Source organism: Moschus berezovskii, chromosome 22, assembly GCF_049115385.1.
Source record: "Moschus berezovskii isolate FMDL1 chromosome 22, NW_MosBer_1.0, whole genome shotgun sequence".
In the NCBI taxonomy this organism is placed as follows: Eukaryota; Metazoa; Chordata; class Mammalia; order Artiodactyla; family Moschidae; genus Moschus; species Moschus berezovskii.
In genome coordinates this window covers 16,221,391-16,247,414 of record NC_142481.1, presented here as the reverse complement: position 1 = coordinate 16,247,414, position 26,024 = coordinate 16,221,391, and the positions used below count along the sequence as shown (strand labels likewise).

General features: G+C 42.9%; 1 protein-coding gene across 9 annotated transcripts in view; it reads right to left on the bottom strand.

Moving 5' to 3' along the window:
• The window catches only part of ZNF793 (zinc finger protein 793), a 28,525-nt gene extending 6,227 nt beyond the window's left edge, over positions 1-22,298 (bottom strand). The window contains exons 1-7 of one of the 9 annotated variants that reach the window (XM_088830887.1): positions 21,984-22,298; positions 20,583-20,724; positions 16,920-17,011; positions 15,157-15,218; positions 14,760-14,805; positions 3,856-3,982; positions 2,798-2,893 (exon numbers count right to left, since the gene is read on the bottom strand). In XM_088830887.1, the coding sequence (XP_088687013.1) occupies positions 2,798-2,893; positions 3,856-3,982; positions 14,760-14,774 (238 nt within the window). In that variant the 5' untranslated portion in view covers positions 14,775-14,805; positions 15,157-15,218; positions 16,920-17,011; positions 20,583-20,724; positions 21,984-22,298. Of the gene's footprint in view, positions 1-2,797; positions 2,894-3,855; positions 3,986-14,759; positions 14,806-15,156; positions 15,219-16,919; positions 17,012-20,582; positions 20,725-21,946 lie in introns of all 9 variants that reach the window. The other 8 variants (XM_055410921.2, XM_055410920.2, XM_088830886.1 and 5 more) reach the window with 8 other exon arrangements.
• Positions 22,299-26,024: the final 3,726 nt, after the last annotated feature.

The following is a 26,024-nucleotide window of genomic DNA, read 5'->3' as shown; positions in this document are numbered from 1 at the left end:
GGAATCTTGGGCCCCACCCCTATACCTACAGAATCAGATTCAGCATTTTAACAAATTCCCAATGCTTATCATATTACAATTTGACAAGCATTGATACAGCAGTCAGACAGCTTATCATGTTGAGCTAGTCAAACATAATATAAATGACCAGGGCTCTAAGATGAACTAGATAAAAGAAGGAATTAACCAAACTAACTAGAGTTTAAATCAGGAGTTCTTAACTTGGTATACAGAAATCTGGGGAGCTGTGAACTTGGATAGGGGAAAAATTACAGCTTTATTTTCACTAAGTTCTAACTATAATTGAGCATTTCATTTGATTATGAATGTGAACACCAAAACACACTAGTATTAGTTCCTGTAACTTTGTGAATAAGGTATTTTATGTCACATTATAGCTGTCAAAGATTTCTCAAAATGTGTTTACAATCATCTCTATTTTGAGGTCATGACAGTTACTTGACCTGATGTTAGATCTCACTATTTAATGTATTAATAAGGAAGTATATTTACTATTATCCACTAATATCATTGGTGGCTCAGAGGTTAAAGCGTCTTCCTCCAATGCGGGAGACCTGGGTTCGATCCCTGGGTCGGGAAGATCCCCTGGAGAAGGAAACGGTAACCCACTCCAGTATTCTTGCCTGGAGAATCCCATGGACGGGGAAGCTTGGTAGGCTACAGTCCATGGGGTCGCAAAGAGTCAGACACAACTGAGCGACGGAACGGAACTAATATCATTAATATTTTGACACTGCATTTTCCAACTTTATTTCAGTTAATTACTGTATCTTAGTAATTTGTTTTTCATGTAATCCTAAGGATTTTTTTTTAAATACATAAAAAAGGAATTTATTAGGCTTCACCAGAATGTTTAAGAGTTCTATGGCACAAAAATGATTAAGAATTCTTGACTTAAAGACATTCAGGCATGAGATAATTTGGGTTCAATTTTAGGAGAAGTCAGTGGAAAATGAAAAGTAGACAGGAAGATTTAAAGTCATTTTTCAAAGGAAAAACAACAGAACTAGCACATATGCATAGAACAATTAGAGAGAAGACTCAAAATGAGTTCATGGTAGCAAAATACTGGAATGAGAAGTAAGCTGAGGTAGGTATATGCGTGTACTTGTGTGCATGTGGGGTGGAGGGGAGGTAGCAAGTAGAAAAGAGGATGACTTCAGTGTTTGTCCCCCAAAAAGCAGGGATGAGTGGATACAACTATGGAGATGATCCACAGACTGGTAAAATGGTGGGCAGGGGAGCCTAGGTGGCACAAGGCGGATAAAAGTTGGTAAAATGGCAAAGAGGCTAGTGGTGAGCATCTTATGGTTTCAGAATGGATGAACTCTTTAAGGGAGTTACACCATTGAGAAGAGAATCAAGTCTAGAAGACCAGTGTATTAATATGAGAGAATACAGAGCACTTAGAAAGGAGGGCTGCCTGGATAACTTTTTTACAATTATATAAAATACTTGAAAGATGGGAAAGAAAAAGTTGATAGCCAGGTTACAATGGTTTCAGGAAGGTTGATGAGCAATTTCATGAAGCAAAATACACTTCAGAGGGCACCAGAGTGTGATGGTTAAGAATACTGGTTCTAGGGACTTCCCCAGCAGTCCAGTGGTTAAGACTCCGAGCTTCCACTGCAGTGGGCACAGGTTCAATCCCTGGTCAGGGAACTAAGATCCTACATGCCATGCGGCATGGCAAAAAAAAAAAAAAGGAATATTAGTTCTAGAGCCTGACCACCTTGGTTCAAATCCTCATTTGGTCCCTTACTTTGTTATATGTTCTTAGACAAGTTTCTTAACTTTTCTGTGATGCTTCCTCATTTGTAAATGGGATAATAAAGGCTAGTAATAAACACCTCACAAGTGTTTTAAGGGTTGAATGAGTTGATACATGTAAAGGATTGAGAAAAGACCTAGCACAAAGTGAGCACACACTGAGTGTTGGCCAGGAATTCTAATGCTGTTTTGGTCACTACTACAACCAGTGAAAGCTGGAGAGTGGTAATCTTAAAGACATTATTTAGGGGAGAAGCATGAAAATGACTTGAATGTTTGAAGGTTTTATCTAATATTTAATTCAACTATGAGATTACAACACCAAGTATAAATGGCATAAAGTGATCTGGAAACAGATGGCAATGGCACTTCATGCTAAACTCATGAATTCATTGAAGAAGCAGAAGTCCAGAGGCATCCTAAAGAGTAGGTTACCAACACTCAGAGTACGAGGGACTATTGTTGAGATATTTTATAGAGCTGATGGGAGAGGGGCAGTTATTCTGAATATTCAATAGAAGGGGTTAAGACAGGCTAACCTCAGCCTCCTTCACTACACAACTGTTCCTGGTCACTTCCCAGAATTCACTGCTTCCTCCTCTGTGACTTAAGGAAATTAAGGGACTCAAGGATAACTTAAGGGATTCAGAAAGGATGGGAAGTGAGACTGTGAGTAGGGCAGGCAGGTCTGGGGCCTTTTACCCCAAAACTGTTAGAGTAGGGACCAGCAAGAACAGAAGACTCATAGAAGCTTATCTGAATGTGAAAGAGAAATGTACTGATAACCTCAAGACAGAGAGATCAAGGATTCTGGAGAGAGGGAGATGGAGCAAGCACATGGAGTGGGATGCATGAAGCTTGAGGGGTCACCAAGAAGGCTAAAGCTCTCAGAGAAATGTCTCCAGCTGCTTCAAACCTCTAAGGCTTTGAAGAGCTGGATCTTGAACAGAATTCTAAAGCTGCCAGCCTCCCATAGCACATCTTTTGCTGGATTGATCATACTTACCCCGACAGTGGCAGCCTGAGCATGCTGCCTCACAAATCCAGGGTGCTTCTTCCTGCTCCAGCCGGAGGATCACGTATGGTTTGGTGCCTTCATAACCTGTTCCAGAGAAATGATCCAGGCCTTGGGCTGAGCTCCGTGATCTTCAGGGCCACTCAGGCAACATTAAAGGCTGCACAACAGACATTGTACTTGGGAGGAGACTATACACACAACTTGTCCAGAACTCGAAAGGAACTAGTCATCCAGGAACATTGAAACTCAAGTCACACTTGCTGAGGCAACACAGAACAAGGGTTAGGAATGCAAACTGTGCAGCCAGACTGCTGGCATTCAAATCCCACTTTGGCTCTGCTATGTACTAGGTGGGTGACACTGGGCAAGTGACTTCACCTGTCTGCCTCAGTTCCCAAATGTGTAAAAGAGTGGAACTAATAGTACGTACCTTGTAAAGCACTTATGAAGATTACACAAGTTAATATTTTTCAAGTGGCCAGGGACTTCCCTGGTGGTTCAGTGGTTAAGAATATTCTCTGCAGTGCAGAGGACATGGGTTTGATCCCTGGTCAGGGAACTAAAATCTCATATGCTGCAGAGAAACTAAGTCTGCACATTGCAACTACTGAAGCTCATGCACTCTGGAGCCATGCACCCCAACTACTGAGCCCCTGCAGTACAACTAGAGAGTCCCACATGACATGATGAAGATCCCATGTGCCACAACTAAGACCTGACACAGCCAAATAAATAAATATTTTAAAAAATAATAAGCAAAGTAGCTAAAAGTGTCTGGCACATAGAAAACATTTGGTACTTCAGTTACTTTTTAAAGAATATTAAATAATTTAATTTATTTATTTGAGTGCACCAAGTCTTAGTTACTGCATGTGGGATCTAGTTCCCTGAGCAGGGAATGAACCTGGGCCCTCTGTATTGGGAGCTCGGAGTCTCAGCCATTGGACCACCAGGGAAGTCCCAGTACTTCAGTTACTTTTAGCAACTGAAAGAAGAAAGGTGGTCATTCAAGCATGATATAGAGTGTGCAGCAGAACTGTTCTTACCCACTGAGACGAGGTTGCTGTAGGTCTCCAGCATCACATCCCGGTACAGGGCCCTCTGTGCAGGATTAAGCCCATGCCATTCCTCTTGTGTGAAGCCCACTACCACGTCCTTGAATGACACAGGTCTCTGCTGAAGATGAAATGACATTGGGTCACATTGGGAAAGTGCAGGCAGGAGTGGATGGTCCTGATTTTCTATAATGTTCATAGGTTAGAGCCTATTTTTTAATTACTTACTTAATTTTTGGCTGTGCTGGGTCTTCCTTGCAGCACGTGGGCTTTCTCTAGTTGCAGCAAGCAGGAGCTGCTCTTTGATGCAGTGCTTGGGCTTCTCATTGTAGGGGCTTCTCTTGTTGTGGAGCATGGGCTCTAGGTAAGCAGGCTACAGTAGTTGTGGCACATGGGCTTAGTTGCCCTGAGGCATATGGGATCAAATCAAACCCATGTCCCCTGCATTGGCAGGTGGATTCTTATCCCCTGGACCACCAGGGAAGTCCCAGGTCAGAGCTTATTATGATCATTTATCTTTTTTACATTTTCTATTCCTAGCTTTGGGCTCTATATGGTGGGATTGGAAGCCACTGTCATTTATACTTTGGGTCAACACATACTGACTGAAGACTGTGTGTCTGCCCCAGTCCTGGTCGCTGGGGACACAGTCATGGATGGCTCCTGACCTCAAGGAGCTCACAGCCTGGCAGTGACAGCAATATGTAAGGCCATCAGGGTGAGATGGTAAGGGATGTAACAGCAGGGTATCTGGGCTCTAGCATGCAGAGAAGTGAACTGTCCACTAAAATTATCAGGGTCTGGGACTTCCCTGGTAGTCCAGGGAAATGACTCTGAACTCTCAATGCAAGGACTTGAGTTCAATCCCTGGTAAGGGAACTAGATCCCATATGCTGCAACTAGAGATCCCAAGTGCTACAGTGAAGACAGAAGATTCCATGTGCTGCAACTAAGACCCAGTGCAACCAAATAAATATTTTTAAAAATTATCAGGGTGTAGTGAGGCTTCAGTGCTAAGGGATGTGTGTGCAGCTGAGTGTTCTCTGCAGAGATGGAGAAACTGCCTTCCTTGCAGAGGGAATAGCATAGGGCGAACAAAGGCATGGGGCAAACAGTGATGTGTAAAGGCAGCAACTTACTCAGTTACAGGGGAGAGTACACAGGCCTGTGAGTTATGAGATGATGGACTTGAAGACCATAAGAAATCAAGGAAGTAGTGGTGTGTGTGGAAAGTACATTCTAGAAGGCATGTGAGTTTCCTGCATCCTGTGCCCAGTGGTATAATGTTAATTCTAAGCAGACTGTGAAAAGATGAGGACATACATTGTATCTCTACAGTAATCACTAAACTCATAGTGCAAAGAGGTGTACTGAAGTAAACAAAGAGAATTCTAAGAAATATCCCATTAATCCACACAAATACACACACACAAGAGAAAAGAAAGAGGAACAAAAGCAAATGGGACAAATAGGAAACCCAGTACCAAAGATAGATATAAATCCAACCATACCAATGATTACACTTATATTAAACTACTGGAGAAGTAAATGGCAACCCATTCCAGTATTCTTGCCTGGAGAACCCCATGGACAGAGGGGCCTGGTGGGCTACAGTCTATAGGGTTGCAGAGTTTGATATGACTTAGCAACTGAACAACATATTAAACTAGAAGGTTTCTCTAATACATGATTAAATGCTCCAAAAATGCAGAGACAGTTAGACTGGATAAAAAAGGAATACTGCCTACAAGAGATACAGAATTCACAGATAGTTTTAAGGTGAACGGATGAAAAGAGCAATGTGGTGGGTAACCTGGAGGGAGGAGAAAGGAAAGACTCTGCACTAATGCAGATGGAAGATGATGCTCCTAAGTAGGACAGAAACAGTAAGAAAGAGAAGGATCACTGTGAGGAAGACCTGAAGCTGCACCTTAACTGGTTGTGGGGGGTGAAGAAGGTCTAAGGTTGACACTCAAGTATCTCAAAGGCAACCGGGTGATGGTGGTGGTAAACTGGAGTTAACAAAAACAGCAAAAGTGAAGAGGACACGCTGTGTTGGGGACACATAGGTGGAGACGCTTGACAGGCAGCAGGATGAATAGATGAGCCATGTCAAGATCAAGGTCAGGAACAGAGCTAAAGCTATAGAAGGTGCCAGCACAGATGTGGTAGCTTACAGCATGGGATCTCTCTGCAAGGAGACAGGATGAGCAGAGTGCTCAGGCTAGATCCCCAGGGCACACTAATGAGAAAGAGGCCAATGGCAGGAGATTTTAGCTAGAGACCCAGAGGAGGAAGATAGTCTGGGAAGGAGGCTCCACAGCCTGGCAAGCCTCAGATGATAATGTTCTTGCAGTTAGTCCTCTGATGTAGGGCACAGAGAACAAATTCTTCAAAGAGCCTCGTGCCCTGGGACAAGACAGATGCTGAAAGAGCTCCACCGGTACTAACCTAAGAAGGCATCTGTTGTGATACTGTGATGTATTAAGAAATATATATATTTGGTCTTCTTGCCTGATTCCAGACACAGTTTCTTAAACCCTTGTAACTTCCACGGTAACAGGAGTCATAGGAAGGTCTTTTATTATTAGTAACAAGCCCATGTCAATCATATCAGAGTTTATACTAATGATGTCACTTTTTGAGGATGGGGGCTGGTTACCAGAGGAATCAACCAGGTATTAATTGGTTGGGACCTACAGCCATATATCCCCCAGCCTCTGAGGACAGGAAAGGGATTTGCAATTAAGCTAATCATCAAAGGCCAACAATTTAATTAAGTATGCCTATATAATTATAAAAACCATGGAGAGCTTCCAGTTTGGTGAACATATCCAGTTTGGGGTGTGCACCCCAAACTCTGGAGACAGAAGCTCCTGTGCTCAGGACCCTTCTGTATCTTGCCATACATACCACTTTATCTAGCTGTTCATTCGTGTGTATTAGTCACTCAGTCATGTCTGACTCTGCAACCTCATGGACTATAGGCAGCCAGGCTCCTCTGTCCATGGAATTCTCTCCAGGCAAGAATACTGGAGTGGGTTACCATCCCCTTCTCCAGGGGATCTTCCCGACCCAGGGATCGAATCCAGGTCTCCTGCACTGCAGGCAGTTTCCTTACCATCTGAGTCACCAGGGAAGCCCAATGGCTGTTCCTTTATATCCTTTAAAATAAATCTGTAATAGTAAGTAAAGTGTTTCCCTGAGTTCTGTGAGTAATAGAAAATTATCATTGGGGAGGGATTCCAATTTATAGCTGGTTGTAAAATAGGAAGGAAGGGGGCAAGGCACAACCTTTAAAAGAATGACACAGTTATGGAGGCTGTGACAAAAACTGATCAGAACTGATGAGGTCCAAGATGACGGAAGATTCAACTTCCAGTGGACCTTGAGCCTCATTATATGCTCACTGTACTACATTCAGTTCAGTTCAGTTCAGTTCAGTCGCTCCTATGTTAAATGACACACCCACATGTGCCGTGACTGTTATGAGGCCAACCAGAAAAGGCCAGAAAGGTGAGTTCAGTTCAGTTGCTCAGTCATGTCCGACTCTTTGCGACCCCATGAATCACAGCACACCAGGCCTCCCTGTATAGCAGCCCAATTTCTGAAAATTCCTACCCTTCCCCAAAATAGATGGAATAATCCTCCCACTCATTGTTCAGTCATTCAGTCATGTCCAACTCTTTGTAACCCCATGGACTGCAGCACTCCAGGCTTCCCTGTCCTTCACCATTGCCCAGAGTTTCCTCAAACTCATGTCCATTGAGTCAGTGATGCCATCCAACCATCTTGTCCTCTGTCATCACCTTCTCCTTCTGCCTTCAGTCTTTGCCAGCATCAGGGTCTTTTCCAGTGACTCAACTCTTTGCATCAGGTAGCCAAAGTATTGGAGTTTCAGCTTCAGCATCAGTCCTTCCAATGAATGTTCAGGGTTGATTTCTTTTAGGACTGACTGGTTTGATCTTGCAGTCCAAGGGACTCTGAAGAGTCTTCTCCAGCACCACAGTTTGAAGGCATCAATTCTTCAGCACTCAGCCTTTTTTACTGTCCAGCTCTCACATCCGTACATGACTACTGGAAAAACCATAGCTTTGACTTTATGAACCTTTTTGGGCAAAGTAATGTCTCTGCTTTTGAATAAGCTATCTAGGTTTGTCATAACTTTTCTTCCAAGGAGCAAGCATCTTTTAATTTCATGGCTGCTGTCACCATCTGCAGTAAGTTTGGAGCCCAAGAAAATAAAGTCTGTCACTGTTTCCCCATTTATTTGCCATGAAGTGATGGGACTAGATTCTGTGATCTTGGTTTTTTGAATGTTGAGTTTTAAGCCAGCTTTCTCATTCTCTGTCACTTTCATCAAGAGGCTCTTTAATTCTTCTTCAATTTCTGCCATAAGGGTGGTGTCATCTGCACATCTGAGGTTATTGATATTCTCCTGGCAATCATGATTCCAGCTTGTGCTTCATCCCACCTGGCACTTCGTATGATATACTCTGCATATAGGCAGGGTGACAATATACAGCCTTCTTTTTGATGTACTTCTTTCCCAATTTGGAACCAGTGCATTGTTCCATGTCTGGTTCTAACTGCTGCTTCTTGACCTGCATACAGGTTTCGCATGAGGCAGGTAAGGTGGTCTGGTATTCCCACCTCTTGAAGAATTTTCCACAGTTTCTTGTGATCCACACAGTCAAAGGTTTTAGCATAGTCAATGAAGCAGAAGTAGATGTTTTTCTGGAATTCTCTTGCTTTTTTGATGATCCAACGGATGTTGGCAATTTGATCTCTGGTTCTTCTGCCTTTTCTAAATCCAGCTTGTACATCTGGAAGTTCTCAGTTCATATACTATTGAAGCCTAACTTAGAGAATGTTGAGCATTACTTTGCTAGCACATGAAACAAGTGCAATTTTGTGGTAGTTTAAACATTCTTTGGCACTGCCTTTCTTTGGGATTGGAATGAAAACTGACCTTTTCCAGTATTGTGCCCACTGCTGAGTTTTCCAAATTTGCTGGCACATTGAGTGAAGCATTTTAACAGCATCATCTTTTAGGATTTGAAATAGCTCAGCTGGAATTGTATCACCACCCACTAGCTTTGTTCACAGTGATGTTTCCTAAGGCCCACTTGACTTCGGACTAGGATGTCTGGCTCTAGGTGCGTGATCACACCTTTGTAGTTATCTGGGTCATTAAAATCCTTTTTGTATCGTTATTCTGTGTATTCTTGCCTCCTCTTCTTAATATCTTCTGCTTCTGTTAGGTCCATACTATTTCTGTCCTTTATTGTGCCCATCTTTGCATGAAATGTTCCCTTGGTATCCCTAATTTTCTTGAAGAGATGTCTAGTCTTTCCCATTCTACTGTTTTCCTCTATTTCTTTGCACTGTTCACTTTAAAAGGCTTTCTTATCTCTCTGTGCTATTCTTTGGAACTCTGCATTCCCTCATTAGCCTATGGAATTACCTAGTCCATAAATACTAACCACCCCACATTCGGTGTCTCTTGTCTTCTGAGATGGCCCCCACTCTCTCTGTGGTATGTGTTTCTCTCAGGGCATTCTCACCTTATAAGAGGGACCATATTCTATGGAATGTGTATCTCTGTAAATAAATCCACTTCTTAACTACCACTTTGTCTCTCACTGAATTCTTCCTGTGATGAGACATCCAGAACCTGAGCTTCATTAAATTCTGAGACCGGATATGTGATTGCAATGAAAAGACAATGGATTCAAGTCCCAGTCAGGGTTTTGGCTGGGGTGAAGTCCCAGTCTGAGCTGTGTGGTTATAGTTGGTCAGAAGTTCAGATGATAACCTGGGATTTGCGATTGGCATTTGAAGTGGTGGTAGGTGGGGGGAAGTCTTGTGAGACTGAGCCCCTAACTTGCACAGAATTAGAGAATTGTTTAGTTTGGGGAAAAAACTTCCTCTACTCTTGTGAATAAATAGATTTTCCTTTAGTACTTAACATATATCTTGAAGTGACCTAGAGAATTTAACCTTGCCCAAGGAAAGGTCTGACCTCAGTTCCCAGAAGTTAATCTCTAAGCCCCTGGAATGTCCTCCTAGATGAGGGTGTCTTGTTTTACCTGGGGCCTTGGGCTACACCAGATAGTCTAACAACATGATTTCTGGGGGAAGCTCTGGCTCACAGGCATCAATCAGCTCAGCCTCCACTAGCAAGCAATCATGTCTACTTGAATACAGCTCTGGATACCAAGGCTTAGGTGAGCTTTCTGGTTGGCAATACTCTGTACCATCATACGTGGTTGTTGGGAGAATTTTTCACTGTTCACACTCACTGGGAGAGGACACATGGACGTTCAGTGTGTGGAACTCTCCTGGACTCTGCCCCAAGCGCCTCTTTTCTTGGCTGATTTTAATCTTTGTACATCTGCTGTAATGAACCCTAACTGTGAATACATCATTCTGTGGGTCTTTCTAGCAAATTATCAAAACTGAGGGTGGTCTTGGAAACCTCCAAACTTACAAATGTTGTCAGAATGAGGGTGGTTTCGGGACTTCCCTGGTCATCCCGTGGTTAAGAATCCGCCTGCCAGTGCAGGATACAAGGGTTTGAGCCCTGGTCTGGGAAGATCCTACATACTGCAGTGCAACTAAACCTGTGTGCCATAACTGCTGAAGCTTGAATGTCTTAGAATCTGTGCTCTGCAACAAGAGAAGTGACTATGATAAGAAACCCGTGCTCCGCAACTACAGAGTAGCCCTGCTCTCTATAACTAGAGAAAGTCTATGCACAGCAATGATGACCCAGCAGAGCCAAAAATTTATTAATTAATTTTTTAAAAAAGAAGCGAGCGTGGTTTTGTGGACTGCTATCTAACTTTACAGGTACTGACAGACACGAGAGGCAATAGGGCAGATCAGCTAAAAGCATGGACTTTGGGGCAGGACTTATTGAGTTCAAATATAGGCTATAACACTAAATGCATGACCCTGGGAAAGCTATTTAATGTCTCTGCCTCAGCTTTCTCATCTGTTGAATGGAGACAATAATAATGTGTGTCTCTCAGTTATTATAGTATGAGGTTTAAATGAGTTAATATGTGTCAAGCCTTTAAACTGTGCCTGGAATATGACAGTGCCACATAAAGGTACCTATGTTACTTAATGAGAAAAAAGATTGTAAGTCAATATTTAAAAAATCTGTTAAGAAAGGGAAAGCAATTCTAAAGGACAGAAAAAGGGAGAGTGTTAATGGGGTGGAGAGCCCTAGTGCACTGCATAGTGGCAGTGGCACCAGTCTGCCACCTCTGGGAGTGGCCAGAGGAAAGAAGCATTGAGAGGGCCCTGCAGAGACAAAGGGGCTGAGAGCAGCCACTCTCCACTTCCAGGAGACTGCAGGTCTCCTTGATGAATGCTAGTGTGGCACTTGAGCAGTGGCTCATGTAAGTAGATGTGAAGACAGGACCAAAACCAGGATGGAGGCAATGGAAGCTGGCACGTGGGACCCTAAGACTCACACAAAGGCCGTGGAACAGAGAAAGTGCCAATTAGACACCCTCACTGATGCCAGAACAGCATGCTGTGGTAGAGGGTGAGCAGCAATCAGGCTTCATCTGAGAACACAGGACGTAGCTCTGGGTGACAGACTCTGGGTCATTATTCCCCAAACAGAGCTAACTGGAATGGGATGAGATAGGATGGAGTGGAGTGGAGTGGAGTGGGATGGGATGAAACAGAATGGGGGCGGGGAATAAAACAGAAGAGAAAAAAGTAGAAAAGACATAATTTTGCACCTAAAGGGCCATGCCATTTTCACCAAACATAGGGATGAAAAGGATGGATGAAACACTGAGGCTGTAAAATCAGCAAGACTTAGGTCTCCTACATTGGCAAGCAAGTTATTTACCACTCACACCACCTGGGAAGTCCTAAAATCAGGAAGACTTGGTGACTGAGTGTGAGAGATGGAAGGTGGGGAGATGTCAAGGGTCTCGGTGTCTGGGCTTGCCTGGGGGTTTAGGTTGGTATTATCTCCTGAGATGAGAAACAGGGAAGAAGAGACAGAAAGAATTCAACATTGCATACATTAAACTGAAGGCAGCCACAGGCACAGATGTTAGACAAAGGGGTCTAAAGTTCTTGGAGGAGGCCTGGGCTTAGATATGGAGGAGGGAGCCACGTGCAGACTCACCAGCACCCACCTTAAGAGTAGATGAAACCGGGACTTCCCTGGCTGTCCAGCAGTTAGGACTCTGAGTTTTTGCTGCCAAAGGCAGTGATCTCTTCAATCTCTGGTTAGGGAACTAAGATCATGCAGCCAAAAAAAAAGAAAAAGACTGGCATCCCAGAGGCCCCAGAGAAGGTTCAAACCCACAGGAACACCAGTGTCTAAGACATAAGAAGATGGAAAGAGAAACCCCAGAAGATGTAGGGAAGCCATAGGGAAGCACTGTCCCTGGCATGAAGGAAGGAGGCCTAAACTTAGTAATAATAACCAAATACATAATAAGGACAAATAGTCTATTTCAAGCACTTTACACATATTAGTTCATTTAATTCTACTCTCTGAAGTAAGTGCCATTATTCCCATATTAAAGAAAACTGGGGCAGAGAGGTTCAGGGACTTGCCAAAGTCGTACAGATGGTAAGGATGGGGACTCAAACTTAGCAATTCAGTTCCAAATTCTGTGCTCCTACCCAGCACATGGTGCTGCCTTTCAGACACAAGGAGGAGGCAAAAGGTACAGTCTCAATTCAGTAGAACAATCAAACAGCATCTTCTAATTTTAGCCTCAGCAAGGTCACCTGGGACCTTGGCCAGAAAAGTTTTAGTTAAGTGGGAAGAGAGGATTTTGGACTCAAGGAAGAATGAGAAGCAGGAGGGGACACATTAAGAGCAGGGAAATCAATTCAGAAGATGAAGGAGATCAGCAGAGAAAGGAAAGAACTTTTTGGGTTATAAGCGGTGATGGTTTCTAGGGTTGAAGTTACTGACAATGGTTGTAGGGACAAGGAAAAAGACCTAGGAAAGGAGGCAGGCATGGATAGGTTTTCAGAAAGAGATGTTCTTGCTTGAGAAAGGGCTCTGAAAGGTGGGAATGCAGGAACTCAGGGGCTGAGAAGGAGACCTTCACCATCTCCTTCACCATCAAAAGTCAATGAGGAAGGTGGGGGAACTGGTGACATCTCACACTGAAACTTGTTGGGGATAAGATGTTCAACTGTTTGCTGCAAAACTGGCAGAGACACTTAAAGAGGAATGACAGTAATTCAAATAATGAGCAGTTCATCACTTCCTCAATGTAGATACCTTGGATCAAAATCAGAACTTCTATAAACTTGGAAGAATCTTCCTGCTCCCTTACCAGCCCCACCAAAAGAAATATTTGTATTTTGACTTTCTTATAACTTAAATTGAGCATTTTTCTGCCATTACATGTGGGCCACAAAGCACAGAGGAGTTCAAACTTCCAGCAACTTTGATAGAAAACATTGTTACATCATTGGGAAGCTAAGACATGATGGTTTTGGCCACCTGGAGAACTGAGTTTTGCTGTGGTGCTAATACTCAACTCCAAGGGAAGAGTTGAACCACTGTTGAAAACATGCTTCTGTATTTGTCAGTGATTGTTAAAAATTCTGTTCACTCTTTCAGTGCTTCTCACACTTTCAAGCACAAATGGATCATCCAGAGCTTGTTAAACAAAGATTCTCAGGCCCCACCCACAGTTAACCTGATCCAGAAGGTCTAGGTGGGGTTAGACAACTCTGGATGTTAACAAGGTTCCAGAAGGTGACTATGTCCTGGGACCACACCAATAGCAGCAGTGCTGCCCTAAGAAGGTCGCTCTTAGAAAGAAGTGCCCTGAAAAGCTAGATTTCTCCTAGAAATAACAATATGCTTCCTCCTTATGGCCAATGGAAATCATGGGCCATGTCTGCCTGTTTGTTGGGCTACCAGGAAGTCCACTGACTCTCGTTGGACTCGCTCCTTTGTAAATCTGTATTCCAACAAAGGATGTTTCCTGCATCATTCCTTGAAATATCAAGCCTGGACACTACCCAAATGTCCATAATACGGAGGATGGGTTAAATATTCCATGCATATGATGGAGCATTATGTACACTGGAAAAAAAAAAAGCATGGTTCTAGGTAAAATGGTAAAACGTCTAGGATAGTTTAATTGGGCAAAAAGGGGAGAGTAGTATGTGTAGTATCTGGCCATTATGTCATTATGTGGAGAGAGAGATTGTGGTCTTCAACCCAAATCTCCCTACAGTACCAAGGTACTTCTCCCAGCTACTAGGAGACAGCTGGCTATTGCAGGTGTGAAACCTATTGGGAATTTCCTTTGGCCAAAGGGAGCTACTCTAACCAATGTTATGTCCCCTCCTGGGGCAGCCTAAACCAATGACTGGTTGATTTCAGAATACAAAGGCTTCCTTGCCTCCACTCAGGACAACATTGAGGACTATCCCTGGTGGCTCAATGGTAAAGAACCCTCCTGCCAAGCAGGAGGCATGGGTTCGATCTCTGGATTGGGAAGATCCCCGGGAGAAGGAAATTACAACTCACTCTAGTATTATTGCTTGGGAAATCCCATGGAGAGAGGAGCTTGGTGGGCTACAGTCCATGGGGTAGCAAGAGTCAGACACAACTGAGCAACAAAACAACAACTACCAGCTCTAGAGCATCTTACAAGATCAGCTGATGCCTCTGTTCAGCAACTCCCTCTGCCTATCTTGCCTCCTTCACTGACTTATAAGTGTTCTAAGAGCCTCCCTAGTAAACCTCCTGTGTGCAAATTTTCATCCCCAAGTGTTTTCCTGAGAACCCAACCTACGACAAAGCATACGTGGTTGAAATGCACATATTTTCCAGTTTCCCCAGGAAGGGAAAGTAGGCTCATTAATGTTGCACTTACCTGGTACTCAATCATTTTCTGTTGTTCTTGGGAAAAGATCTGCAGCCTGTGAAGATGGGGGTGGGGAGGAGAATGGAGAAAGAACAGAGTTGTGAGGGACCAGGCTTGTTTCAGAACTTGCAAATTCCCTATGTAAATCTTGGACAAAAACCCATGCTTTACATCATTGTAGTAGAAGGAAAAAAGGGTGCCATTCAACTTAGAATGTGGATACACACAACAGACTTTCCAGGAAACAAAAGTTGCTACCAAGTAAGAACTGAAAGGGATTAAAAAACAAACTCCTTAAAATTTAAACACCTGGCCCCAAGTACATTCTGGGAAAGGGGTTTCTATATCTGTTATGAAAATATTACAAAAGGAACTCAAAGCAAAGTAAAATAACTGTGCAACATACCAGAGATTGAACCCAGGCAATGAAAGTACCAAGTCCTAACCACTGGACTGCCAGGGAATTCCCTAAAAAATCATTTTTAACAGATGAGAGCAAGCAATTGTTACTTTTAATTAAGATGTTTAATTAAAGAAGTAACTATAAGGCTTAAATCATTTTTTAAAAAGCAAATCATAGTTTAGGAGTATAAGTAAATTATTTGAATGTCTAATGTCAGAACTATATTAAAATTATCAAAAGGATAATTCACAATTTTTAAATTTTAAAAAAAAATTATTTATTTATTTTGGTGCTTCATGCAACACGTGGGATCTTAGTTCCCAGACCAGGGATCAAACCTATGCCCCGTGCAGTGGAAGCAAGGAGTCTTAACCACTAAACCACTAGGAAAGTCCCAGTTTCCTCTTGACTTGATAAGGTTTGCTAGTGGTTTAATCTATATTACTGACTTTTTTTAAAAAAAATCAGATTTATCAGTTATCCCTTTTTTATTTTTTAACTGATTAATTTCTCCTTTTGTAGCTACTGATGTCTTCCATTTTTCACGTGTATTTTCTAATTTCTTTGACTAAATGTTTAATCAAGACAGAAAATTAAACCACAGAAAACTACCCACAGTTTGGCAAGACTGAACTGAAGAAACTATCCCACATAATCTCATCTGACCTTTTCCACCTTGATTTAAAAAAAAAAATATGATTTATAAAATTTACTGTCAACAAAACTACAACTTAGCTTTCATAACATGTATGGATCATTTCATCAGGTTTTGTCAGTTCTACTACATTTCTGACAGTCCATTTCTTTTCCTTCTCTCACTCCCAAATCCCTTACTACGGCAGCGCTTTAGAAATCTATCTGACCAAAGTGGGACCCTAGAGGTTTCCTGTCTATGTGGTCATTTGTCACATGATCTGACAACTCTTTCTCTGTAAACTAGTCACTCTCTCAAGATGTTTTCTTTGAGATTTAGAAGATCTGAGCTCTGGCTCATGATCTAACTCAACATTTTAAACAGATTGTAAGTTTCCAATGTGTAGCTTCTCTTTTTTTGTTTTTAAATATTTATTTATTTGGCCACATCAGGTCTCAGTTGTGGCATGTGGGATCTCTCTAGCTGTGGCGCCTGGGCTTAGTTGCCCTGAGGCATGTGGGATGTTAGTTTCCTGACTAGGGATCGAACTTGCATCCTCTGCATTGCAAGATGTATTCTTAACCACTGGACCACCCGGGAAGTCCCATAGCTTCTGTTTTATATATAACTAGGACACACTATTTTATTTATACTGATAAATACATGGGAGATAAGGGAAAGCTCTGACTAATCAATGTAGAAAGAAGGAACTAATCAATATAGAAGCAACTAGAAAAATCACCATTTGGCAACCATAACAGTGGTAACTGATTCAGGCAAGAGTCATTAAAGCATAATACTAACACTAGTGAATGAGGGACTTTCCCTGTGGTCCAGTGGCTAAGGCTTCTTGTTCCCAATGCAGGGGGCCCAGGTTCGATCCCTGGTCAGGGAACTAAAAACTGAAAGATCCTGTGTGTCACAAGGTAGATCAAAGACCCTTCATGCTGCACTGAACCTGGTACAGCCAAATACATAAATATTAAGAAAAAATACTAACACTAGTAAATGAAAGTGTGAAGTTATTTACATGGTCTCAAAAAATGCCCTCATAAGATACTTACTAACATAATTTTATAGTGGACAGCCCTGGTGCATATAACTTTAACCAAATTATCAAGGTGAACATTACCATCAATATGACAAACCAACATCAGGCATCTCCTGATACGGGACACTGAGAACACACCATTGCTCCAGCAGCAATCATGAATGTACATGACTCTAGACATGAGGAAAATCAGAAAAATTCAATTGATGGGCATCTTATAAAAATAACTGGCTTGTACTCCTCAAAACATCAAGGTCAAAAGAGGCAAAAAATGACTGAGAAAATATTCCAAATTAAAGGAGTCTAAGGCAATGGCCGGAGAAGGCAATGGCAAGCCACTCCGGTACTCTTGCCTGGAAAATCCCATGGACGGAGGAGCCTGGTAGGCTGCAGTCCTTGGGGTCACTACGAGTCAGACATGACTGAGCGACTTCACTTTCACTTTTCACTTTTACACATTGGAGAAGGAAATGGCAACCCACTCCAGTGTTCTTGCCTGGAGAATCCCAGGGACGGGGGAGCCTGGTGGGCTTCCGTCTATGGGGTCACACAGAGTCGGACACGACTGAAGTGACTTAGCAGCAGTAGCAGCAAGGCAATGGCACCCCACTCCAGTACTCTTGCCTAGAAAATCCCATGGATGGAGGAGCCTGGTGGGCTGCAGTCCGTGGGGTCGCTAAGGGTCGGAAACGACTGAGTGACTTCACTTTCACTTTTCACTTTCACACATTGGAGAAGGAAATGGCAACCCACTCCAGTGTTCTTGCCTGGAGAATCCCAGGGACGGGGGAGCCTGGTGGGCTTCCGTCTGTGGGGTCACACAGAGTCGGACACGACTGAAGTGACTTAGCAGCAGCAGTAGCAGTAAAGAGATATGACAATTAAATGCAACATGTATTCCTGGATTATATTCCTGGACCAGAAAAAAAAATGCTATAAAGGACATTATTGGGACAATTAAAGAAATCTAAATAACATCTGTGGATGAGACTGCTGTAAACAAAGAATGTTGTTCACCATTTCAGTTCTACAAGTATTAAGTCACTAGACACTGCCAGTGCCTACCAACAATATGCCCCGAGGGAAAAAACAGGAGGCACTCTGTGCTTCGGATGAAGGGTACCTAGGTAGTTAAGATGCATATCTAGGAAGAATTTCAAGGACCCCAGATTGTTCCATCTTCTAAACACAGAAAAGCACTAAAATTATGAGATGTCTTTTCTTTGTGATTAGCAGTCATCTTTTCATGCTTGACTACATGTATTTCCCAGTCCCCCCCCCCCCCCGCCAAAATCATATATATATATATAGACTGGCTTCTCCTCTACCTCTTCAGAGCAATTCCTCAGAGCTATCTGAGAGGCTGTCTCCTGGGCTATAGTGCTTAGCTGCAGTGCTTATAGGTAAGACTGAATAAAACTCAATTCACAGTTTTAATGTTGTGCGTTTTTTCTTCACTTCACACTACTATAATAACAACAATAATAATACTGCTTCAATGTTAGCTTTCCTGCTCTTGATAATTATATTGTGGTCAAAGAATAACATGTTCTTGTACTCAGGAAATTTACATTAGGGGTAAAGGGCCATCATGTCAACAACTTACTATCAAATGGCAGGCAGGCAACCTCATGAAGGTTCTTTTTTTTTGACCATGCCCCATGGCTTGTGGGACCTTAGTTACCCAACCAGGGATCCAACCCAGGCCACAGCAGTAAAAGTGCCAAGTCCTAACCACTGGACCACCAGGGAATTCCCTGGAAGCTCTTAGCCTTATTCAGGTCACTGCAGCCAACGGTTAGTCTCCAAAGGCTAAGAGATTTTGACCAGGGGCTCTTAGATCCCCCTCCAAATTACCTACAAAGAAGAACCAGCCTTAACTTGTTAACTTCATTAACAGGATTCTGACTCCAAATCTACTCCAAACCAGAGGATCCACTTAAATGTTCATGTGTTTGGATCCCAAAGGAAATAACAGAAAACAAGCAATCTCAAATGACCAAGAAAGACGGTAGAATAAAATTTTGTCCCGGTGTGTCTGGTTTCAGAATTTCATGACAAAACTTCCACATCGTATGAATGTTTTTGGCTTCAAATAATTTCTATGATTCCATTTAACTCAAGTTCAAAAACAGGTAAAACTAATCCACTGAATTAGACCAAGGGTGGCAGTGGGTAATGAGTGATAAGGAAGGCTTCAGGGTGCGAGAAATGATGGATACCTTCCTAGATTTTTTGGGGGCTGTGTTTTGGGGCATTCAGGTGTCTTAATTCCCCAACTAGGGTTTGAACCCAGGCCCTCTACAGTGGAACATGGAGTCTTAACCACTGGACCATGAGGAAAGTCCCTGAAATGATGCATATCTTGATCTAGGTTGTGTTTACACAGGTCTCTGAAATGTAAAAATTCACTGAGCTGTAGCTTTAACATAAGAATACTTGATTGTCTGTGTGTTATGCCTGGAAATGATCTGGAAAAAATGTTTGTTGCCTAAATAAAATGAAACAATCTGGATTCAAACTTAAAAAAATTTTTCACATAAGAGTCACTTACTGCTACCCCATCAGGTATGAATATTCCTTTTAATTAGAGTTCAAAGACAGAAAAAATTAATCTGTGATGTAAGAACTGGGAAAACAGTTCCCTATGGTAGGGTAGTAACGGGGAGCGGGTATCATAGAGCTTTCAGGGTGTTATAACGTTCTGTTTTCTGATCTGAGCACATTACCCAGAGGTGTTCCCTTTGTGACAATTCATTGAGTTGAATGTATATTATTATATGCATCTTATATCTCAATTTAAAAAACTATGTTAAAACTTGAAAAAGTATTTGCTCCCAAACCTGGCACTAGGCATAATATAGGTGAAGGAAAAGAGCAACAAGAAAAAGAAAATGCTCCAACTCCTTACCCATACACATGTGTGCTGAATCACAGAAACTACCTGTTTTGGATTCTGGGCATGTAAAAAGCAGGGGCTATCTGCTCTAAAAACGAAAGCTTGACACTGATGGCTTCTGAAAGATATTGCCTGCCTTACCTCTCAACTTCCTTTGTTGTTTAAGATGATATACTCATGTTTTGTCTAAAGACTACAGAAGGATTGATTGTAACATTTATAAAAACAAATACTGTTTCAGTATTTCACCCTTTTATCAAGCTAATAGTTAAAATCTTATTTCCATTACATCTGTGATTTTGTCTCAGTCCATCTTATTCACCATTAGCTTGATTTTAAGTTCAGTGAAGAACAGTTTCTATAAGTAGCTTTAACTTTTGTCTTTGTGGTTGGTTGTTATTGTAGTTTTATGTTTACTGAATTGTTCTACCAGGATTTTATAAGGCACTGATTCATGCAAGTCAAACGTGCCATGCCTAAAAAAAACACAGAACAAGGCAAAAAAATTCTTAGAACATAGTAACTTCCAGGTCCAGTTTCTTTTCCCTCCATAACTCATATTTTCCCCAGCCTTATAAAAATATAACTGGCAGATAATATCGTGTAAGTTTAAGGTGTACAATGCCCTGATCTAATACATGTATACATTGCAAAATGATTACCACAATAGGATTAGTTAACATCTTCATAATTACCTCACATAATTACCTTTCTTTTCCTTTCTTTTTTTTTTTTGGTGTGGTAAGAACATTATTTTTAAGTTAATCCCAGATTAAAATAATCTCCAAATATTCTCAAGGTTTGCTCCTTCCGCAAAATCTTTTACATTAGACTTAGGTACTTACTCAGTAAACTCTTTGTTTTCTGACCACAGGCAAAGTTACATCCATCCTAGGTGCCATGTAGTCAGAATAGACTTTTAGAAACCAGGCTCACTCTCAAGATGCTGTCACAGATGGATATCTCATTAGATTTTCTAGAAAGAACCTTAAAGGAAATATTAGGAGAAATATGCATTAAATCCTTTGCAAAAGCAACAGAAGCCATATTTTAAATAACACGTTACTTTAGATGCTTTTAGAGTACTTTCATTAATGTAAGGAACAACAACAAAAAAAAAAGGCAGGGGGAGAAAGAAGTTTATTTTTGTTTTTTGCTTGTTTGTTTGGCTGCTCTGATTGGCTTGCAGGATCTTAGTTCCCCAACCAGGAATTGAAACTGGGACATCAGTAATGAACTTGGGGAGTCCAAACCACTGAAAGGCCAGGGAATTCTTGGAGAGGGAGGTTTCAAAAACAGTTTGAGGTGGGCTTTAGCCTTCACAACTTAATGGAACTGGCTGCTAATCAGTTGGGGAAAATCACTGTGCAGAGGAGCAGCCTCAACTCCTTGCCTCTCCCATCCCCAACTTCTGCATTTTGCAAGCCCCAGCATCAACCGGCAGTAAGCCTCTTAATTACAGACATAGCAGGTGTCTCCAATATACAATTCTCAGTGGCCCTTGTGGTCACAGATACCCCAGAATGTCCAAATACGACTGTTAAAGACAGTGACTACAAAACTCACTGATCCACTCTGATTGCGGAACAGTGAATTAGGCAGATCCCTGATGGCAAACCCACACTGATCTTCAATAATATCCCAATGACTGGGAACCAATCACTGACTCTCACTGTCACACCTCCCCCCACAATTACTGACAGTCCCAAAGCATTAACCCCCTCCTCCACTGATCCCGCTATTCCCCACACTCTGATCTACACAAGTCGGGTCACTGATATCTTCAGATTCCTCTCCAGTGATGATCTAAAAGGAGTCTCCATCACTGATTGCCTAAAGCGTTTCTCCAAACATTGATCCTCACTGACCACCCTCGGTGAGGATGAACCTCGAAGTTTCCACAATCACCAGCTTCAGGTACCCAAACAGAACTTAGAACCTCCAGTCACTGACCCCTCAGGCTTCTGATCACTGAGTCCTAACGCCGATCAAATCAGCGTCTTCGAAGAAACTCACTTGTCCTCGAAACACTTGAAGATCACTATAAACTGATTTCCACGCATTCTGTCAGTCAAGAACCCTAGTTTATTGATTCCCACATACTCCCAATCCATCTTCTTCACAAACACTAACGCTGATTCCCATAAACCCGCCACCACAGACTCTCTATCCCAAGAGACAGACGCCCAATCACTTAACCCTTCAGTACCCTCAGTCTCTGACCCTTACGGGTATCCATGACTGACCCAGTCGGGCCACCGTAGTCGTCTGATCGCCATCCTACACACGTCTTGAATTTTGACTATTTCTCACATTGCTCTTTCCCATTTTCCCGGCATCCGCGCCCATAACCTGAAATTGACTGCCGTACCACGCTGCCTCTCCACCGTGTGAGCTCTTCCCAAAACGAGTGGCCGTGCGCAGACTCAGTCGCATCTTTGAGGCTGGCTGCCGCCACCTGGCATCTTTTCAGCGAACAGGATTCTGGGTTTCTGAATGTTAACAGGTATTATGGCCGCGCCCACTAGCCAACCGCTTGCAGGGGGCGGCCATGTTTGAATCTGTACCGTACAGCGGATGACTAGGCCCTTTGTTAGGCGACTAGGCTATTTTAGGGCGGGAAGAAGCAAGTGTTTCTGGATCCCTAAACACAGATGTCGGAGAAGGCAATGGTACCCCACTCCGGTCCTCTTGCCTGGAAAATCCCATGGACGGAGGAGCCTGGTAGGCTGCAGACCATGGGGTCTCTGCGAGTCGGACAAGACTGAGCGCCTTTACTTTCACTTTTCACTTTCACGCACTGGAGAAGGAAATGGCAACCCACTCCAGTGTTCTTGCCTGGAGAATCCCAGGGACGGGGGAGCCTGGTGGGCTGCCGTCTTTGGGGTCGCACAGAGTCGGACACGACTGACATGACTTAGCAGCAGCAAACACAGATGTCACTGCTGCTTTTAGCATCTCAGAAGCCCAAACCTCCTGAGGTCAACATAGCGGCTCCCTGACCTGGAAATTAAGGTTTCATTGTCTCCAGTAGGGCAGGCAGTGATTTAAGATGGCCGCGTACGTGTTATACAGCTTAAGTGCGGTGTGTGCGGCCATCTCCCAGGAGGAACGTCCGTAAAGCGAGGTACAACTTTGTCTGGGCCAGCTTTGTATGTTGATGAACAGCGGAAGAGAGAAGACTTTCTCTTGGGGAGCTTGAGGCCCCGGGAGGAAGAGGAGTCTTTACTCGGAGGGCGGAGCAGCAAGAAAGGGAAAGTAGGAGGTTCTTAGCCGGTTATTGAAAGAATACGTGAAGAGCCGGGTCTTTATCATAGGTGGCTTTACTCTATTTACACTAAAAATAAAATACCCAGTTATTTTACCAGAAAATCGGTTTATTCTGGAATGGCAGGGAACTGCAATTCCAGACAAGCAAGCTACAGCAAAACTCATAGGCAAGTCCAACAAACGAGGAAAAGAAACTGTTAATTTTGTAAAGAAAAAGGAAGGTATTTGGAGGAGGGGGGGTGGGGTGGGCGGGGGGCAGTGGTTTTGAAGGAAAGTCCCTTAGAGAAAAGTGAAAGTTCAGAGTGATTACAGTTTCTCATTGGCTGAGTTTCTGGGGGGTAGTGGATGTCTTGTAGAAGGTACAATGTACATCTCTTCTTGTTGAGGCCTGTGAGTGATAACTATTTCCTTTTGATTCCTTTGTTGGGGTCTTTAATTGACATTTCTTCCTGTAATTGACATGGGGAAAATCGCATGGACGGAGGAGCCTGGTGGGCTGCAGTCCATGGGGTCGCTACTAGTCGGACACGACTGGGCGTCTTCACTTTCATTTTTCACTTTCACACATTGGAGAAGGAAATGGCAACCCACTCCGGTGTTCTTGCCCGGAGAATCCCAGGGACGGCGGAGCCTGGTCGGCTGCCGTCTATGGGGTCGCGCGGAGTCGGACACGACTGAAGTGACTTAGCAGCAGCAGCAGCAGCAGTACTGTCTGAGATCTACCCCTTCAGGCCTCCCTACTCTATTTGAGTGAGGTTTTCCTCTATTTTCATGCTCCAGAAGACACAAGGGTGTGAGTGCAAGCAGTTTGTTTATTTGACAGGTAGGGGATGGGTGAGACCGAGGAGGGATGAAAACCCACACAGAGTGCATCCATGAGTAGAGTATCCCTGAGCAATGGGGGCTCAGTCAAAGGTTGATGAAGATGAGATAGTTATATGTCATCTCTGGTTCCTCATTGTTGAGGGCTACTGTAGCACTTTCAGCCTGCCTTATGAGCAAGTCTCAGGCAGAGTCTGTAGGTGTGTTCAGGAAGAAGCCAGCCCTCAGCATATGGGCATGGTACAGACAGCATTCACCAGAGTCCTGTTTTTAATACCAGCTAAAGCGGTGCTCTGCACATCACAGGAATTGTTTTGGAACATCTCTTGAAATGATTGCTTTGTCCTATGAAAATAGGTTTTTAAAAAATAAACCCATAATTCTATTTGGTGGTCAAAACAAGTGGAGTAACATCTGACTTCTAAAATGACTCCTGGACTTCCCTGGTGGTCCAGAGATTAAGAATCTGCTTGCATTAGCAGGGAACACCGGTCAGTCCCTGGTCCAGGAAGATTCCACATGCTTCGGGGCAACTAAGCCCTCATGCCACAACTACTGAAGTTCATGCACCCTAGGACCTATGCTCTGAAACACAAATATATGAGAAGCCTACGAACCACAACTACAGAGTAGCTTTTGCTTGCTGCAACTAGAGAAAGGCTGCATGCAGCAATGAAGACCCAGAGAACAAAAAATAATTTAAAATAAAGTAAAAATAAAATGAAAATGACTCCCGACAATTCCTATCTCCTGGTTTTCACACCTTGTGTAGCCCCCTTCCACACTGTACCATGGCAGATCTGTAAGACTGATAGTATACAGTAGAAGTGAGAGTAAGTTGTAAATGACACCCCAGCTTCTGACTTGGAAGTGTTCATGCTCTTTCTCTCAAATAACTTACTCTGAGAGAAGTTAGTTGCCATGTCATTGAGGACACTGAGACAGACTATGAACAGGCCCATGTAGCAAGGAGCTGAGATATCCTGCTAACAGTCAGGGAGGAACTGATGTCATCTTGTATCAAGTGGGTCACCTTGGAAACAAATACTGTACCCTAATTAAGCCTTGAGATGAGTGCAGCCCCCATCAGTACCTGGACTGCTACCACATGAGGGACTCAGAAACACCCAGCTAGCAGCTCCCATATCCTTGACTGTCATAATATTTGTTTTTAGCCACTGAGTTTGAGAGTAATTTGTTATTCAGCAGTAGTTAATTTGGATACTTTTGGTAAAAATGCTCTAAGTGATGTCTCTGGATTTCTTAAACAAGCTCCTAAGTTTTTGATTGTTCTTTCAAGTCAGAGAGGATTTTTAGCCATTTCCTCTTCACTTGCATAATAGACAAATTAAAGGTTCTGCGAGATATTTTAAATTCAACAGAGAGTTTAAGAGTCTTGCTTCATTTGAATTAATACAAGTGTGTTTATGTGACACTTTTGAAATAATTATAGTAATTAACAAAAATGACCATTTAGAGAGTGCCTAGGTGTTCACTGGAAGGACTGATGCTAAAGCTGAAACTCCAATACTTTGGCCACCTCATGCGATGAGTTGACTCACTGGAAAAGACTCTGATGCTGGGAGGGATTGGGGGCAGGAGGAGAAGGGGACGACAGAGAATGAGATGGCTGGATGGCATCACCGACTCAGTGGACACGAGTTTGAGTGAACTCTGGGAGTTGGTGATGGACAGGGAGGCCTGGCGTGCTGTGATTCATGGGGTCACAAAGAATCGGACACTACAGAGCGACTGAACTGAACTGAGAGAGTGCTTGTGACATGCCTGGCCTGTCACTGGCCTTCTCACTTCAAGGGCTACCCTTATTCTAGCACGAGTCATAAAGGAAAGAGAGTCTTGGAGTGTCTTATGCTTGGAATTAAATGCTCTGCCTCAGAAATGACACAAGTCATTTCCTCTCACTACTTATTGAGTCACCCAACCATGTGAAATACAATCTTACCATAGAAACAGATATACAATCTTAGCATAAGGTTGGAATGGGGAGAGCTAGAAATATTTAAGATTCCCTGGAGAAGGAAATGGAAACACACTCCAGCATTCTTGCCTAGGAAATCCAATGATCGGAGGAGCCTGGCAGGCTACAGTCCATGGCATTGCAGAGAGTCAAACACTAGTTAGCGACTAAACCACCCAACACAAACTTCAGGATATCCACAAGCACTATGAGAACA